Source organism: Schistocerca cancellata, chromosome 2 (assembly GCF_023864275.1).
Source record: "Schistocerca cancellata isolate TAMUIC-IGC-003103 chromosome 2, iqSchCanc2.1, whole genome shotgun sequence".
Lineage (NCBI taxonomy): Eukaryota > Metazoa > Arthropoda > Insecta > Orthoptera > Acrididae > Schistocerca > Schistocerca cancellata.
The window spans coordinates 545,536,524-545,553,393 of NC_064627.1; the positions used below are offsets into that span (position 1 = coordinate 545,536,524).

Genomic DNA, 16,870 nt, shown 5'->3' on the forward strand with positions numbered 1-16,870 from the left:
TATATAGTCATAAGTAACTGATTTAGAAGTACAATCAAACAATCGAAACTCCAGGTTGAAATATCAACATGTAAGGAAAAGATAGATTGCTACTCACAGTAAAGATGACATGTTAAGTAGCAGGCAGACACAATAAAAAGGCACTTACATATTATATTTTGACTTAAGCCTTCATCAGAAAATGGAAATACACACACACATTCATGCACAGAAGCAAGCACACATCATGCACCCATGACCGTCATCTCCAGCGGCTCGTATCGCAATGGTGTTCCAGTACAAGTTGCCAGAGAAGGCAAATGATTTGCCCAAAAGCTAATGTGTATGTCTTTTTGGTGTGCCTGTCTGCTAATCAACATGTAATCTTTATGGTGAGTAGCAATATAGCGTATTGTTATATCGTTGAACTAGAAGTAAATGCTTCATTGGAGAAAGAGTACACAAGTTATGACAATAAATGGAGTAGTTTGGGATGTTGTGTGACAAGGATCTTGTCAGATCTCTTATACTGGATGTCAGCATGAAACTGATCTGGCGGGCTTGTTAACACAGATGATATTGGCACTTGCAATCATGATCAGTTTGTGCATGCCTGGCACATGAGACACTCGTACCTGCAGGTACTGGACTCTCTGTGTGCCATTGTTTCAAGGCAGCATTATGAGTAGGCCTGACCTGGTAAAAATTGCTGATGGTACGAAAAATCATATACCAATGTAGAGCTAGAAAACAACCATACCGTTCAGAACTACCACCTTGCTGATGCATCATATTGAAGCAAATCATATACCAATGTAGGGCTAGAAAACAACCATATCACTGAGAATTACCACCTTGCTGTGGAGTAGATAAGTGCTACACCACACAAATGTACCTCTACTTACTGAATGTCAGAGAGCACAGAGATGAGCATGGACTGTGGAACACCAGTGAAGGATGTTTGAAGCCTGGAAAAAGTCATTTTATGTTTTGGTATATGCATTGGCAAAGTATTACTGTGTCAAAACCCATGTGAGTCTATGCATCCCATTTGCCAAGAGAGTAACTTTTAGGCATGTGGTGGATGTAGTCTCATGTAGAAGATATTTAAATGTGGTGAGAATGGCACCTCTGATGTGTGTGACATTGTCTTTCACCAGCGAACAATACAGAAACCAACTGTCTGATCTTGGAATTAGATCCAGCTGTGACCAATCTACATGAATTGTGAGCAGTGGTTGAGTACTGAATGTTGAAGATGGCTCTCCAGTGCTTCGGGGTCTTATTGAATCCATGCAATGTTGTGTTGCTGCTATCATCAGGACAAAAATATAGATGTCTCTAATTCCAGTGCTCATGAGTATAATATGTCTGTATTTTGTTTTCTTTTTTTATATCATTGTTGTTTGATTTATGGTATATTGCATTGTGAGAATCACACTGTATCCATTTCTGAAAACCGCAGAAAGTGAAATTAAAATAATTACTGGCACCAGACAGTCTGGCCAGTACTAAACTTCGTGACATGTAACAGCCAGTGGAAACATAAAGCAACTGTGTTTATCTGTTGGCTGTATGGGAAGCAATGCCACCTCAGGGCAGATAATAACCATCCTGTCTGTTGTTTCATAAATTTAATAATTTTCAGAATTAGTTTTTTCTTATAATATAGTTTTAATAATTAATCAGACACATTTTATCATTTTTTACTTAAGTTATCAGTTTTCATCCAGTCTTCTTGAAGTAGTCTTGGCTGTGACAATACAGACTGGCCAACAATGTGTAAGAAAGTGAATAATCTCTCATACATGCTAACAGAGGGATCAACATGGCAAATGTTAACCGTGTGATTATTTGTACATTCATGGGTGTGGTATTCAGACATAATGAAAGCATTCACATGTTGTAGTTTCAACAGTTATTATTAATGCTACCAATATTTTATTTTCAGGATGTGATCGAGGAGATGTGTGCTATGATAAATGTACAGTCTCCAGCAGAAATGGATGAGTTCTCATTGTACTGTATAGTGGAAGGGGATACATTTACAATGCCACTGGCACGTGAAGAATATGTGCTTGATGTGACCACAGAACTCCACAAAAACCAGCAGGTATTTTCAGAGACATATATTCAGCTTCTTCCTACAGATGTCATGAAATATTATACTGTTAATGAAAGTAATCCTCATTTTTAATTTATTTTCCTCCTTGACTTATTTTAATGATGGTAGAGACAATTATTTCTTTGGCTTTCACTGTGCTACCTTCGAATGTTGCTGTCATATATTATTTTGAAAGTACTGTTTCCTGCTGATTTTTTTTTGTATAGAAATATCAAAACAACTTTATTTTTATGTTCATATTAACTAAAACATGCAAATATCCTAAGCAATGTTGTGTGGACTGCTTTCATAGTGAAATTGGTACTTCAATTGCCATTTCATTTTTCTTAGATGAAAACAAATTATAAATGTTATTCGCAGTTCTCTTGGTAAACCCACAGACATTCCTTTGTTAGGCTGATGGTAGAAACTGTTTGGTAAAAAAACAACAGTAACAATTAGATTCAGATAAGAAGGCTTAAAATAGAATATTTTACTTAAAAATACACATGAAGTACACAAGCTAGGAGATACATACCTGGTTGAACCTTTCAAGGATTACAAACAAAAATGAGCAGTACACAACCACAGCTAATTGATGTACGGCACATGGACAGCACGAGAGGGGTAGAGAACAGTTGAGCTTGAGCAATCAAAGCAAGCCATCGTTGCCATTGTGCACTTCCCTGTTGAGACTGAAGAGAGCTGAGAAGATTTGCTTGTGTTGCTGGTGACTGTGAAATAAGCACAATTTTCATTGTCTTCACTTTTACGACATAAGCAAAATTTGTCATCATTTCACGCTGCAGCATGGGTAAAGGGAGATGAGGACAGAAAGCCAACTCAGTGAAAGGGCTATCAGCAATGCTGCTGTGTGAACTTGCTGATCACTCCAAGAAGAAAGGCAACAGTCATACACTAGTCCCTCCTCTCTTCAACCAATGCAGAGGCATAGGTGGAACAAGCTGTATGACAAGATGTTGAGCTGCTGCAATCTTGATCTTGGTCTTGAGTCCGTTGACATAGATTCTGGCAGAGAGCATGGCTGACTACAGGGCACATGACCGGTGTGGTCGCCTACATTTTAGAGGTGCACAAGAAGAAGAAGACACCAATAAAGCAGTTCTGGAAGATGATCAAGGTGCTCCTCCATGTGCTGCCTTGGATAGGCAGTGAGGTGGCAGCCAAAGAAGGCAGCTGATTACAGGGATATAGCAGTCAAATGGCATAACCAGACCAACAGGAGGAAGCCTCTGATGTTTCTCGTCGCTGTACAAGTGGCATTGCCCTGAAATACATAAAGTGTTCAGGCAGATATGACAGCTGTGCTTGTGACAGAAGAAAAGGAGAGGCACTGACGTGTGCTCTTTGTGTGGCCAAAGCCGGGCAACAGACAAGATCATGACCAATAAGAAACGCCCTCAATGGAGAAGGTGCTGAAAGATTCTGGCACCCAAGACAACACAACCAGTACATGAGGAGATGACAGCAGCTGCTGTTGACTGTGGAATATTCCACCAGTAGCAGTGGTGGTGAGGGACTGGCTGCCAACAGAGGGGAGGCAGGTGCTGCAAGTCACTGACATGCACTCCACCCTATCTGCCACTACTGAGGAGGCCACTCTGGGCTTCAGAGCCATCATGGGGGAAGAGAGGGCTCCTTTCAGGGCTGCCCTGTCTGCTGAAATGGAGGAACCCTGCCATCAGCTGCGGCAACTGCATGCAGCACTTGTGCATGACCTATGTGTTGGTACAGAAGAGGAGCCTGCCTCCGCCACAGCCCCAGTCATGTAGCAGAAGGAAGGGGAAGCCAACACCGAGAAGCAGATGCCAGTATTCGCCTTTGCTGCATGGCCACTCAGTTGGGTGATGGACAAGGCATCAGCTACCCTGGCGTGAGTGATTGATACTACAGCTAACATCCAGCAGAGGCAGCATGTTAAGATTACAGGCATCTGCAGCAAAATCCTGTGGGACATCAGACAGCCGCCCATGGCACCTGAACGTACCTCGCTAAAGGTGCAGTGAAAGTAGAAGTAGTGGCGAAACTTAAAGAAATTTTCATCTGACTGCATTATTTATGAGTATAAGCTATTTGAAACGGTAGTAAAAATGTAAAATATTTCAATGCCGTATGGTCAAACACACCCAGAAGACTTTTTAAAACAGAAAGTGTTCATGCGTATTATCCATATCACCCGATTTTATTTTGTCAGTTTTTGTTCTTGTAGATATTTTCATAGAAATGCATAAAAATGCATTCAGTGCCTGTTTTTTTCTTTTTTTTTTTTTCCTAATTGGCTAATCATGATATTGTTGAAAATAAGCTTAGGCATTTTAATAATGTTTCCATTTTTTGTGATTCTTCCAGGTTTTTTACTTAATATTTTGCCGGTCTGTGTGGCATTTCCCTCTACGGCTTGACTCCCATCTTTATATAGAAGTAGTTTTCAACCAAATAGCACCAGATTATCTAGAAGGACTTTTGTTGGTGATGCCAGGAGAGCAATTGGAGCAAGATGTCATTGTGAGTAATTTTAATTCTACTGGTAATGTAAGTGTATGTAATTCAGAGGGGACAGAGAAAGGATCTCTATGTAGACATATTTGGAAATTACAGTGAGCGCACTATCGATCGTGGGTTTCAATATTTTCCAAATTACATATTTTTGTTTTCACAGACGAGTATCTGTCACATGCTCTGACCTCTTTTACCCACTGTCCAACTCATCTTTTTCATTGTTGGCAACTAAAAGTAAGAAAAAATTGGATTTTGAACCCTGTCATGGTCTTCTGAGGAGTTTTTGCTCGAAACACTCAGATGTGAGGAAAGAAGTTTGTCATGAATGAAACATAGTAAATATGAAAAATATTTGAAGCATCTATTCACTTATCAGCCAACGAAGTAGGAACAACTGCAACTAGCTGATGGATATGCCAGCTGAAAAATATTAGTGCAAGTTTTAAAAATTGCTTTCACCCAGATTAAATGATGAAATATGAGAAAGAAAAGATATCATTGTATTCATATGAAGGCAAGGATAACTTTGTTTAAAACCCCATTTTAAACAGTGCACAAAATACAGGGAAAGATTAGAAAATATCAATATACTGAGAACCAAATGTCAAATTACAGAGTATTTTTAATAATTTGCTGTTCATAGTTGATACGTGAAATATAAAATAAAAAGTAAAAGAAGTATATTTTATGTATTAACATGATAGCTGAAAGGGAATTTGAAATCTGTTGATTTTGGCATAACTTCTGATTTAAATGATTTAAGTCCATGTGTTTTGTGGGAAATTGATCTGTTGTGGTGTTGATTCTCACTCTTAATGTATCAGCGGCATTGCAGCATGGCTGGTAATGTATGTTTATGACGATCATTTGCTATGACATAAATATCACATGTGGGTGGCAAGGTTTTGCGAAAGCACGCAAATTTGCTCAAGTTCAGATCTGGTACTTATTTATAATAATGAATACGAATTTAATTTAAACCTGTTGAAGAGTTCAAATTTGCAAACACTTGCAGTGACCAGAAATGCGCGACATGCCCCCGCTGACCCCTTCTCACCCCCATGCTTCTACCATCGCAAAGAATATAATTATATCTCTGCCCACAGAGCATTGCGACCTCTTTTCATATTGCACTTGATTTCTCGATCAGTATATCATCAGTAGAAAGAAAATTAAATACACTGCCTTTGAAATTGTTGACATACTTTTATTTTGGTTCTGGGGGTTTTTACTTGGTAAGGGGTCACATATTCAGAAAGGTTGAAAAACACTGCCTTAAGGTTGTTGTTGTTGTTGTTGTTGTGGTCTTCAGTCCTGAGACTGGTTTGATGCAGCTCTCCATGCTACTCTATCCTGTGCAAGCTTCTTCATCTCCCAGTACCTACTGCAACCTACATCCTTCTGAATCTGCTTAGTGTATTCATCTCTTGGTCTCCCCCTACGATTTTTACCCTCCACGCTGCCCTCCAGTACTAAATTGGTGATCCCTTGATGCCTCAGAACATGTCCTACCAACCGATCCCTTCTTCTGGTCAAGTTGTGCCACAAACTTCTCTTCTCCCCAATCCTATTCAATACTTCCTCATTAGTTATGTGATCTACCCATCTAATCTTCAGCATTCTTCTGTAGCACCACATTTCAAAAGCTTCTATTCTCTTCTTGTCCAAACTATTTACCATCCATGTTTCACTTCCATACATGGCTACACTCCATACAAATACTTTCAGAAATGACTTCCTGACACTTAAATCTATACTCAATGTTAACAAATTTCTCTTCTACAGAAACGCTTTCCTTGCCATTGCTAGTCTACATTTTATATCCTCTCTACTTCGACCATCATCAGTTATTTTGCTCCCCAGATAGCAAAACTCCTTTACTACTTTAAGTGTCTCATTTCCTAATCTAATACCCTCAACATCACCCGACTTAATTCGACTACATTCCATTATCCTCGTTTTGCTTTTGTTGATGTTCATCTTATATCCTCCCTTCAAGACACCATCCATTCCGTTCAACTGCTCTTCCAAGTCCTTTGCTGTCTCTAACAGAATTACAATGTCATCGGCGAACCTCAACGTTTTTATTTCTTCTCCTTGGATTTTAATACCTACTCCGAATTTTTCTTTTGTTTCCCTTACTGCTTGCTCAATATACAGATTGAATAACATCGGGGAGAGGCTACAACCCTGTCTTACTCCCTTCCCAACCACTGCTTCCCTTTCATGTCCCTCGACTCTTTTAACTGCCATCTGGTTTCTGTACAAATTATAAATAGCCTTTCGCTCCCTGTATTTTACCCCTGCCACCTTTAGAATTTGAAAGAGAATATTCCAGTCAACATTGTCAAAAGCTTTCTCTAAGTCTACAAATGCTAGAAACGTAGGTTTGCCTTTCCTTAATCTTTCTTCTAAGATAAGTCGTAAGGTCAGTATTGCTTCACGTGTTCCAGTATTTCTACGGAATCCAAACTGATCTTCCCCGAGATCGGTTTCTACTAGTTTTTCCATTCGTCTGTAAAGAATTCGTGTTAGTATTTTGCAGCTGTGGCTTATTAAACTGATTGTTCAATAATTTTTACATCTGTCAACACCTGCTTTCTTTGGGATTGGAATTATTATATTCTTCTTGAAGTCTGAGGGTATTTCGCCTGTTTCATACATCTTGCTCACCAGATGGTAGAGTTTTGTCAGGACTGGCTCTCCCAAGGCCGTCAGTAGTTCCAATGGAATGTTGTCTACTCCGGGGGCCTTGTTTCGACTCAGGTCTTTCAGTGCTCTGTCAAACTCTTCACGCAGTACCGTATCTCCCATTTCATCTTCATCTACATCCTCTTCCATTTCCATAATATTGTCCTCAAGTGCATCGCCCTTGTATAGACCCTCTATATACTCCTTCCACCTTTCTGCTTTCCCTTCTTTGCTTAGAACTGGGTTTCCGTCTGAGCTCTTGATGTTCATACAAGTGGTTATCTTATCTCCAAAGGTCTCTTTAATTTTCCTGTAGGCAGTATCTATCTTACCCCTAGTGAGATACGCCTCTACATCCTTACATTTGTCCTCTAGCCATCCCTGCTTAGCCATTTTGCACTTCCTGTCAATCTCATTTTTGAGATGTTTGTATTCCTTTTTGCATGCTTCATTTACTGCATTTTTATATTTTCTCCTTTCATCAATTAAATTTAATATTTCTTCTGTTACCCAAGGATTTCTACTAGCCCTCGTCTTTTTACCTACTTGATCCTCTGCTGCCTTCAGTACTTCATCCCTCAAAGCTACCCATTCTTCTTCTACTGTATTTCTTTCCCCCATTCCTGTCAATTGTTCCCTTATGCTCTCCCTGAAACTCTGTACAACCTCTGGTTCTTTCAGTTTATCCAGGTCCCATCTCCTTAAATTCCCACCCCTTAAGGTATTGTTGCTAAACTCCACGAAAAAGATCCAATCCAAAACAAAACAAAAAAAATGATCTCCTTTCACACAAAATTATTGTGGATTAGAAGTGAATTGCTATGGTGTAAGCATAACTACCTTCCCAAACTTCTCAACCTTTCATTATCACATTTTTTGTAAACCATCAGATTGACACACCCAAATGTTATTATGTACATAAACACAACACAAGAAACAGGCACAGTTATTACAGACAGAAGTAAAAGTAACAGACCTCAGACCACATATCACTGGCTCAATGTAATACTACAAATTGCAAGAATCCATAAGAACACTCACTGGAGGTCCATTTAAAAGAAAAATAATATGTTTTCTTATAAAGAAATATGTGTATTCTAAGCTGTATCTGTTATGTATTAACCTTTCTAAATAAATATGTTGTGTACTAAACCTTTGTTCACAAATATGAATGTCTGTATTGTAACGTATATAGTAATTAACTCTAACAATTAATATTGTATTTCTGAGAATTTATGTTGATACTTATAAAGTCATCTGGCTCCACCATACCAACACAAAGAGTAACAAACTTAAGAAGGAAACTGATTTTCCAACAGATACTGGAACCTTAGTATCCACCATCTCTTAAGTGATCTGTTTTTTATTTTTTGCAACGTTCACCCTCATCTTCGACTTATAAACACCAAACAGTTGATTTTTAAGAGAACTATGCGTCTGATTCTTTGATATTGACCTAGTGTTACTTCCTACTGTCTCCTGTGTCCATGTGCATCTTTATTATCTTTATGTTGGGTTTGGGACATCATTTCATTTACAAGTTCCCATTCTTATTCCTGTTTCCGATCTACATCTTGACGAAGAATTTTTTTAAAAAGTGTTGATTTCAATTTTTTTTATCTTCAATCTTTCATTGTTATATTGTTTTACAATACCTTACTACTCTCTAGATTACCCATGGCTATAGAAGATAGTGTACAGAACTTCTGGCTATCCTTTTGAATAAAATCACTTTGGGTATATTTTGTAGCCGTCATATTCATCACTGAAGTAATATTTAAGACTTTATTCTGGCTAATAAGCAAGTAGATAACTACACAAAGTATTATGTTTAGTGTGAATTATTTAGATCAGAGAAACAATGGGTACATTACCAGAAGAAGATGTGTTTTTCCGTAAAAGGCGTAAGTAAAAATGAGTGATTTTCGTTTGCCCTCAGTATGACATTGCTAAGATGGCTGCATTACTGCATCGTGCTGCTGACATGACACATCTGCCAACAATGAAAGAAACGAAATTCTTGTTACCAAAGCCGGCCTTATCGGTGCGTGATGTGAAACCAGCTCAATGGGTAAACATGGTGCAGAGCAACTGGCATGATGTCCAAGGACTGTCTACAATACAGGCCAAAGCACAAGTATTAGGTAAGTCCTGCTTCATTTATGTCTTATATATTCTGTGTGTTTAACTTAGTGTTACAAGTGACAACCCATTCTGCAAAACTTGCATTATTCTTCTACATATGTATGTCAAGAGGGCAGTGTGTGTAGGTTTACATGGTTTTAAAGCCAAAATGGATTGACATGATGCACACAAAAATGTAGGAAGATAGGATGTAAGAAGTGCAAAAGTGAAATCTCAGAGTTTACTGAATGCATTTAAAATTTATTGTGTTTAATCAACAATGTCAAGAGATAGACTAACAGACTAACAGCCTGAAGTATGAAAATATGCATTAGATGTCAAAACAAAACATCCATGAACTGACACAAGATAGTTCCGATAATCATCAAAACAGAAATGTCATCTGCAGTAAGTGAAACAAAGTTTATGAGTGTGAACAAATAATAAATAATGCATAGTAATAAATATATTTATACTTCAACAAACAAAGTAAAGGTCATGTGAAGTGTTATAATAACAGAAACTGGTGAAAACAGAGCAACATGTAAATATATAACAGTATCACAAGAAAATAAAGAAGTAACAAACCCCTTAGAAGTAGCTTACATATTTAATGACTTTTTACAGGCATTTTTGAGAACATTTCTTGTGGAGAAGTGCAGTGGCCTGACTAAAATACTTTAAAAATGGATTAAAACCTGTCTTGGCTGCAATAAAATATTTATTTTCAGTGGTTACCAGCTTTAATCAGAATATGGCCAGCTTCAGACCATTTATACAATGGTGGGGTAGGCAGTGGCAGCGAACAAAGCATGTGTTGTGGCTCCACAAATGTTAGTGTAAAATGGAGTAAGCATAAAGAACATCTTCATGCAAAATTGAGCAGGTGACATTCACTGACACTTCCTACCGTCATGGTATAAATGGTCTGAGGATGTTACAATCTGACCACAACTGGTAACCAGTGCAAATAAATATCTTTTCGTGGCCAAGACTGTTTTTAATCAATTTTTAAAGTTTTTTATGGGCATGGCAGAGAATATGGTAAAATCAAACATAAATAAGAATACCAATTCTAATAAATATAAAGTAAGCATTTGTTGTAGGTCGATATACATCAGCACTGCCACACAAGGTGAAGTAGCAAAAGCAATAAAAAGACTAAAAACTCCAACTCTGTAGGCATTGACTGTGTCCCTGCACAATATTAACTAAAAGTGCTGAAAACAAGTTGAATTACTTAAACTCTTATGTGAGTTCTCAGTCAAGCAGGCACTTTCCCTGATGTACTGAAAACATCTAAAGTAATTCCAATATATAAAATAACTACAGGCCCACCACAATTTTCTCTTCCATTTCAGAAATATTAAAAAAAGTTATGTATGACAAACTTAATGATTTTGTAAATAAAAGCAAACTCCTATGTAATGAATAAAACAAATACAGAAATAAGACACCAACAACAACTGCCATTTACGACTGCATAAATTGCATACTAAGCCTGATGGACAAGAAAGAGGAATCAAAAAGAGTATTTACTGACGTATCAAAAGCTTTGACATGCTTGATTGTAAGAATCTATTGTCAAAGCTTGTAAAGTATGATAATCAATGTCTGTCTAAAAGTTGGATCATTGTCTCCTGAACAGTCATAAGCCAACAATGAGCATCAGGTTCACTAATGCCAACCTTAAAATTACTTTCAACACTTGACACAGTATAATGTAATCATATATGGCCTACACCAAGAATCACTAATGAAACCACTTCTGCGCCTTTTGTTGATTAATTATCTAAGCTTAAATTTGCAAGCACATAAAACAGACATATTTGCAGATGACACCAAAATGCTATTAAAAGGGGGAAGAAAGAAATAATTACAGCAATGAGTAATCACTGTCACAGAACAAGTTAGCAGTTGGGCACAGAAAATCAGCTTTCAACAAATGAAAAACTCTATTGCAATAAAATATCATGATGCTCTGAACAAAGATATGTACATCACATTTCTGTCCATCAATGATGAACTACATGGTAACAATACAGAAACCAAATTCTTAGGATTATGGCTGCAAAAGAATGTAAAATGGAAAAAGCATATACAATATCTTAACTCAAAATTGAGCAAGAGCTGCTACCCTCTTTGTTAATTAAACTCTTGCTGTCATGAGAAAAGAAGTAAAGAAAGTATATCTTCCCTTCTTTCACTCTCACCTTAAACATGGGGTCACATTTTGGGGAAATGCTAAAGTAGCTATCAGCACATTCAAACCAAAACCAAACTGCAAAAAAAAGTGCTATTAGTGCTCCAGTATTTTACTTTTACCGTATAGATACATTATGGAAACCCTTGTATTCTTTAAAATAAATGTAATAGTGAAGGACAGTAGATTCCAAATAAAATTTGATATTCATAACAGCATTACCAGACTAAACAGAAACTTATATGCGACCCAAATTGATATGTCCTTGTGCCAAAACTATACTTTCCACATGGTGTTCAATTTTGTAACAGACTTCCTGAAAACATAAAAGCAAATACTGAGGTCAAAACCTTTGGAAAATTTTTAAAGTCATATTTACGGTATCCGTGGTATTACTACCTTAAAGGAATGTATGATGTGTATTATATAATTGAGTCCAAATCTGAAAGCAGGGTTGTCAGTGAAATAAAATACTTAGCATTGAAAGCATGTTTATTACAAGCAGCAATGTACAGCCAGAACAGAACATAACTGAACTTTCAGATGGGGAATACTGCTATTTATCCAAACATCAAATATTCCAGAATATACTAACATTACAAATGAAGGACATCCCAGAAGCAATAAATCTGGAAAGCATGGGGTTTGGACTGGCAGGTCACAGCACATCAGCAAATGGTGATAGCTGCTACGCCGCATTGCATGCAACACAGCTTGCGGCATTGCTCCCTCATCTGGAGAAACAGCGACTCGCTGTTTCAGAAGTTCTCGTTGGAACTGACTACAGCATCTTGGATTTAGATCTTGTTAATAGGCCTCTGTATGCCAGCACTGGCGGATCCTCACACACTGGTTGTGTTGTCACATTGTTGTCACTATGTCAAGCTTAGATGGCAGCCCTGCCCATTGAAGCTTTGCAATCGTTGAGTGGGTCTTCAGTTTCCTTGAGTCTCCCATCATTGATCTGTGCCTCTGAAATGTTGTAGGGCTTCATACGAAGGACATGGACGATGCTTTTGAACTTTTGCCTTCGTGAATGAGAACTATAATTCTCAACTGCGTATATCATGGTCAACAAGCAAGGAGGGTATGATGCAGCTTAAAGCAGTGCTTAGTAACTTATCTGATAGTCCCACTTTCTAAACATGTTTAAAAATTCATACCAAGTCTCCCAGGATGTGTCTCATTGGCCACTGCTTGGTGTTATAGTGCTTTTGGTCTGTCTCCTGGGCATGCAATTCTGTATGTGAGCCAGCCATTTTAGTTCTTCGGTCCTTCTGATGAAGTGTTACAGGTAGTCATCATGAGTTTTTGTCCATTTCAAAAGGGAACACTGTGTCCATTGTCGTATCGGCATCGTGACCATGGAGTAAAAGACCAGTGTGAAGTGCGTAGTTTTTCACGTCACTGATTTGTGTGTGTATGTAACAAGGGGTAGCATTGTATTTCAGTCACTGTTCAATGTTAACATACATTGAGAGTATATTTGCCATCGTCTTATTAATGCGCTTTGTGAGACAATATGTTCATGAGTGGGATGCAGTTGTCATCCTTTGGGTGATGATGCAACATGAAAACTTTTTCATGATCAGAGATTGTCGCACAGGGTGCTCCATGCTTCAAAATGATGTCTTCTGCAACGAACCTCACAATTTCCAGAGCTTCGGCAGTTGGCAGCGCTTTCTTGACAGATTAGTGGGAGAGGTAGCCAGTGCAGATTATTACCCATCATTTCCTGTTTTTGGACTGTGGGAACCTCAATAATAGGTCAATTTTAACTTGATTGAATGGCACTGCGATAGGTGGAATTGGTACCAAATACTCTGGAGGTAACTGTGGAACATACTTCTGTTGCTGGCATTCCTTACAGTGGCTCACATAGTGTCTAACAGATTGATAGAGTCTTAGCCAGTGACACCTGTGCATAATTCTGTCTAGAGTCATCACAAGTCCAGAGGACCAGATGTTGTAACATTGCAGAAAAACTTCAGGACAGTTGACCTTAGATAAGCTGGGATAGTGAGCAACCATTTCTGCCCCATTGGATCATAGTTCCATATATACAATATTCCATTTATTAATTGGAAGTCTCCTTTGGTTGGCTCCTCATTCTTAGGGCTTCTATGGTTTTCAGCAATGCTGGATCTGCCCTCTGTCCAGCAATAATGTAACTTAATGCAACAGTGACTAAGATGTCATCCATAATGCCGCATTCCACTACAGGATTCCTGGAAAGGCGGTCGGCATGCTTGTGTCAGTGTTTGTTATTGTATACCCATGTGACATCATAGTCCACGAGCCTCAGTGCTTATCTTGCCAATTGATCAGACATACCCTGAAGTTAGTCAGCGAGCATAGAGAATAGTGACTGCCACAACAGTGAATGGTGTCTCAAATAAGTAAAGCTGGAAGTAATTGGTGACCCAAACAACTGTAAGGAAATTTTTCTCAGTTTTGGAGTAGTTTATCTTGTACTTGGAAAGTATTCTGCAAGTGTAAGCATTCACCTTTTCATCGCCTTCCTGAATTTGCACCAGAACAGCACCTGCCCCATGACGTCTAATGTTAGTCTGAAGTTTTGTCTTAGCATTCTTGCCACACATTGCTAGTACTGGAGAAGATCTTAGTGCCTCCTTAACAACAAGGAAAATCTTTGTTACACCTCAATCAAGAAGAATTTGGCATCTCCCTGCAGTACTTCTTGTACAGGACACACATCTTGATACAGAAGTCCTGAACTTCTTGTACGGGACACACATGTTGGTACAGCAGTCCTGCATGGATCAACAGTAGTATGAGCACATTCCAGAAAAACTTCTCACATTAGGAATATGCCAAGGAGTTGGAAAAGCTGCAACTGCTCTTATTTTCTCTTGTTAGGATGAACTCCAGCGCCATTCACTAGTTGCATCAATACTTTTATTTTTTGAGTGGCACACGTGCACTTTTTTGGATTCTGGCAGATGCCTGCAGTTCAAATACACTTCAACACAATTATCAGCTGATTTAGATGCTCTTCAAAGGTCTCTGAAAAAGCAACAGTGTCATCTGGATCTCAAAGACATGTCATTCATTTATAGCCCAATCGACAAAGACCAAAAAAGATCGAATAGGAGAAAAAACCTGAGTAATCACAAATTTTTGTACAGTAGTATGAGAGAGTGTCATGAACAACGTGCAAAGAATCCCTACCTGTGGGGTGTGAGAATGGTTGTGGGGGGTGTTTAAAGTTCAGTTTTTAGTATCTTTTCTTGATTAACTCAAAAACTGTGGCTTGTCGTGAAATGTGTCCCAGTACAAAATTAAACTACATTAATTTTCCTACAAAAAAGTTCATATTCATTTTTTCTCTTGTACTAATAGTTTCCATTTTGCAGGGGATGCAGTAATTGCAGATTATTAAAAACAGTTTTAGTGATATAAAATTACTGTATACTATTAAATGAAGTAAGTAAAGAACAGATATTAAATGTGTGTACCATGTCTAGGTGCAGTAGAGCTGTATTAAGGGATAAATTGTAGTCTGGGAGTGTAAAAGTGTTGAGGGGATGATAGGGTTGGTAGAAGCACAACAGAAGATAGATTGCTGGATTGTGGTCGTGCTCTTCCCACTTTCATAGGCCTGCAAATTGAAGAGTGAATAGGTACTTCCCCCAATATATCTACCCCACTACACCTCAAGAAGCAACTACAGGGAGTTTCACAAAATTACACTAACTCTCTGAAGCGCACCTTACAAATCACAGATGGTGCAGTGTACAGACATGCCCGGGGAGATGTTAGCTTTCCTCAAAGTGCATTAACACTACATGGAATATAGCTATGAATTACTAATAATAATAACGAAAGAAACACATATGGACAGAAACTACATAAATCTGTGCACACTGTTCTACATTGCTAGAGGAGAAATTGATATTTAGTCTCCTATATGGCAGCTGTAGCATTCTTCTAGGAAAAGCAACTTTTCCTATAATGAGTGCTGCTCACTTTTCAGTGTTCAGAGAGGCTGTACTTCCCCAGCATTTTATGTTCAATTCTCTTAAGTAAGTAAACAAGATGACTTTACTGAGCTCATGCTTATATATTGGAGTTATTTTTAGTTTGTGAAATGAATACTTATTTGCAGTTGTTAAGTGAGCTGTTGTGTTATGAGCAACATTGGAGCTTTCAACTGCCTACCATACTGAAGAGCCTACCCCAAGTGTAATATACTATCAGTATATATTTGATCATGTTAATTTCATTATCTGTGCTATCACTCACTGGAGTACGTTTCATAGCATGAGTGGCATCATAATGCATCTGAAGAGACCCAGTGGCGTAAACTGTCTCGCTTTGCAAATCAAGTAGGCCTCCTAAATGTTATGTATCTTCAGGTATTTCCATGTAAGTCAAGCAGCACATTACAGCAGATCACTGCTGCAGAACCGAACATGATCAGTCTTATTCCATCACATGTAATGACACCCACCTTGTAAGATATGCAGTGGATGTGTGGTAAATGACTCCACTTAGTGCACCCACCTCTACAAATGTTAGCAATTCCTGAATGGAAGAGATTTATGCAGTCTATCAGTAGCACAATCAATAAACAGAAAAGTCAGTAACTTTCCGGTCATACACTCGTGTACCACCAAGTGACCATAACACAATTGCATGGCTTTACCATACATTGTTAATAGCAGACAGCAGCAGGAGGCCGGTAGCCAGATATTGGTGTGTACATCGGGACTCCAGAAGAATTGGAGAAATGGAGAAAGCTGCCTGGCAGGAGAACTGCCTGCAGAGGAGTAACTCAGATTAATGGTAGAGGAGCAAAACATGACAGACAAACTGCGGAGTAGATATCAGTCTGGGACAAGAACAACAACCTAGATGACAACAAGCATTCACCACAGTGATGACTGCAAGGCCAAGAGCAGTGGACAGACATATCGAAGATGCGACCAAAGAGAGTAACCGAGTGACAAGCGAGGTAGTTATCAAACAGTCCTAGTACAGCAAAGACAGATCCAAAAAGATCAAGTGTGAGCACTGAACTAATCAGCCGTGCACTGATTGGCCATTTATACAACAGCCATATGGAATGCTATGGGCCGCTACATCCATGTGGTGAGACGGTGGTGCTCTAGCCGTGCAAGAACAGTGCTGTGCGGCCATGGTGCCCCATAATGGTCATCTGAGTCCATCTCCTTGCGCGGGCATTCAACCTCTGAGGCACCCAATACCAGATACTCATTTAATAA

At 38.6% G+C, this 16,870-nt stretch overlaps 1 protein-coding gene across 1 annotated transcript in view; it reads left to right on the forward strand.

Moving 5' to 3' along the window:
* The window catches only part of LOC126162120 (unconventional myosin-XV), a 504,442-nt gene that overhangs the window by 477,020 nt on the left and 10,552 nt on the right, over positions 1-16,870 (forward strand). The window contains exons 52-54 of the mRNA XM_049918408.1: positions 1,931-2,092; positions 4,454-4,609; positions 9,234-9,438. Coding sequence (XP_049774365.1) covers positions 1,931-2,092; positions 4,454-4,609; positions 9,234-9,438 — 523 coding nt within the window. The remainder of the gene's footprint in view (positions 1-1,930; positions 2,093-4,453; positions 4,610-9,233; positions 9,439-16,870) is intronic.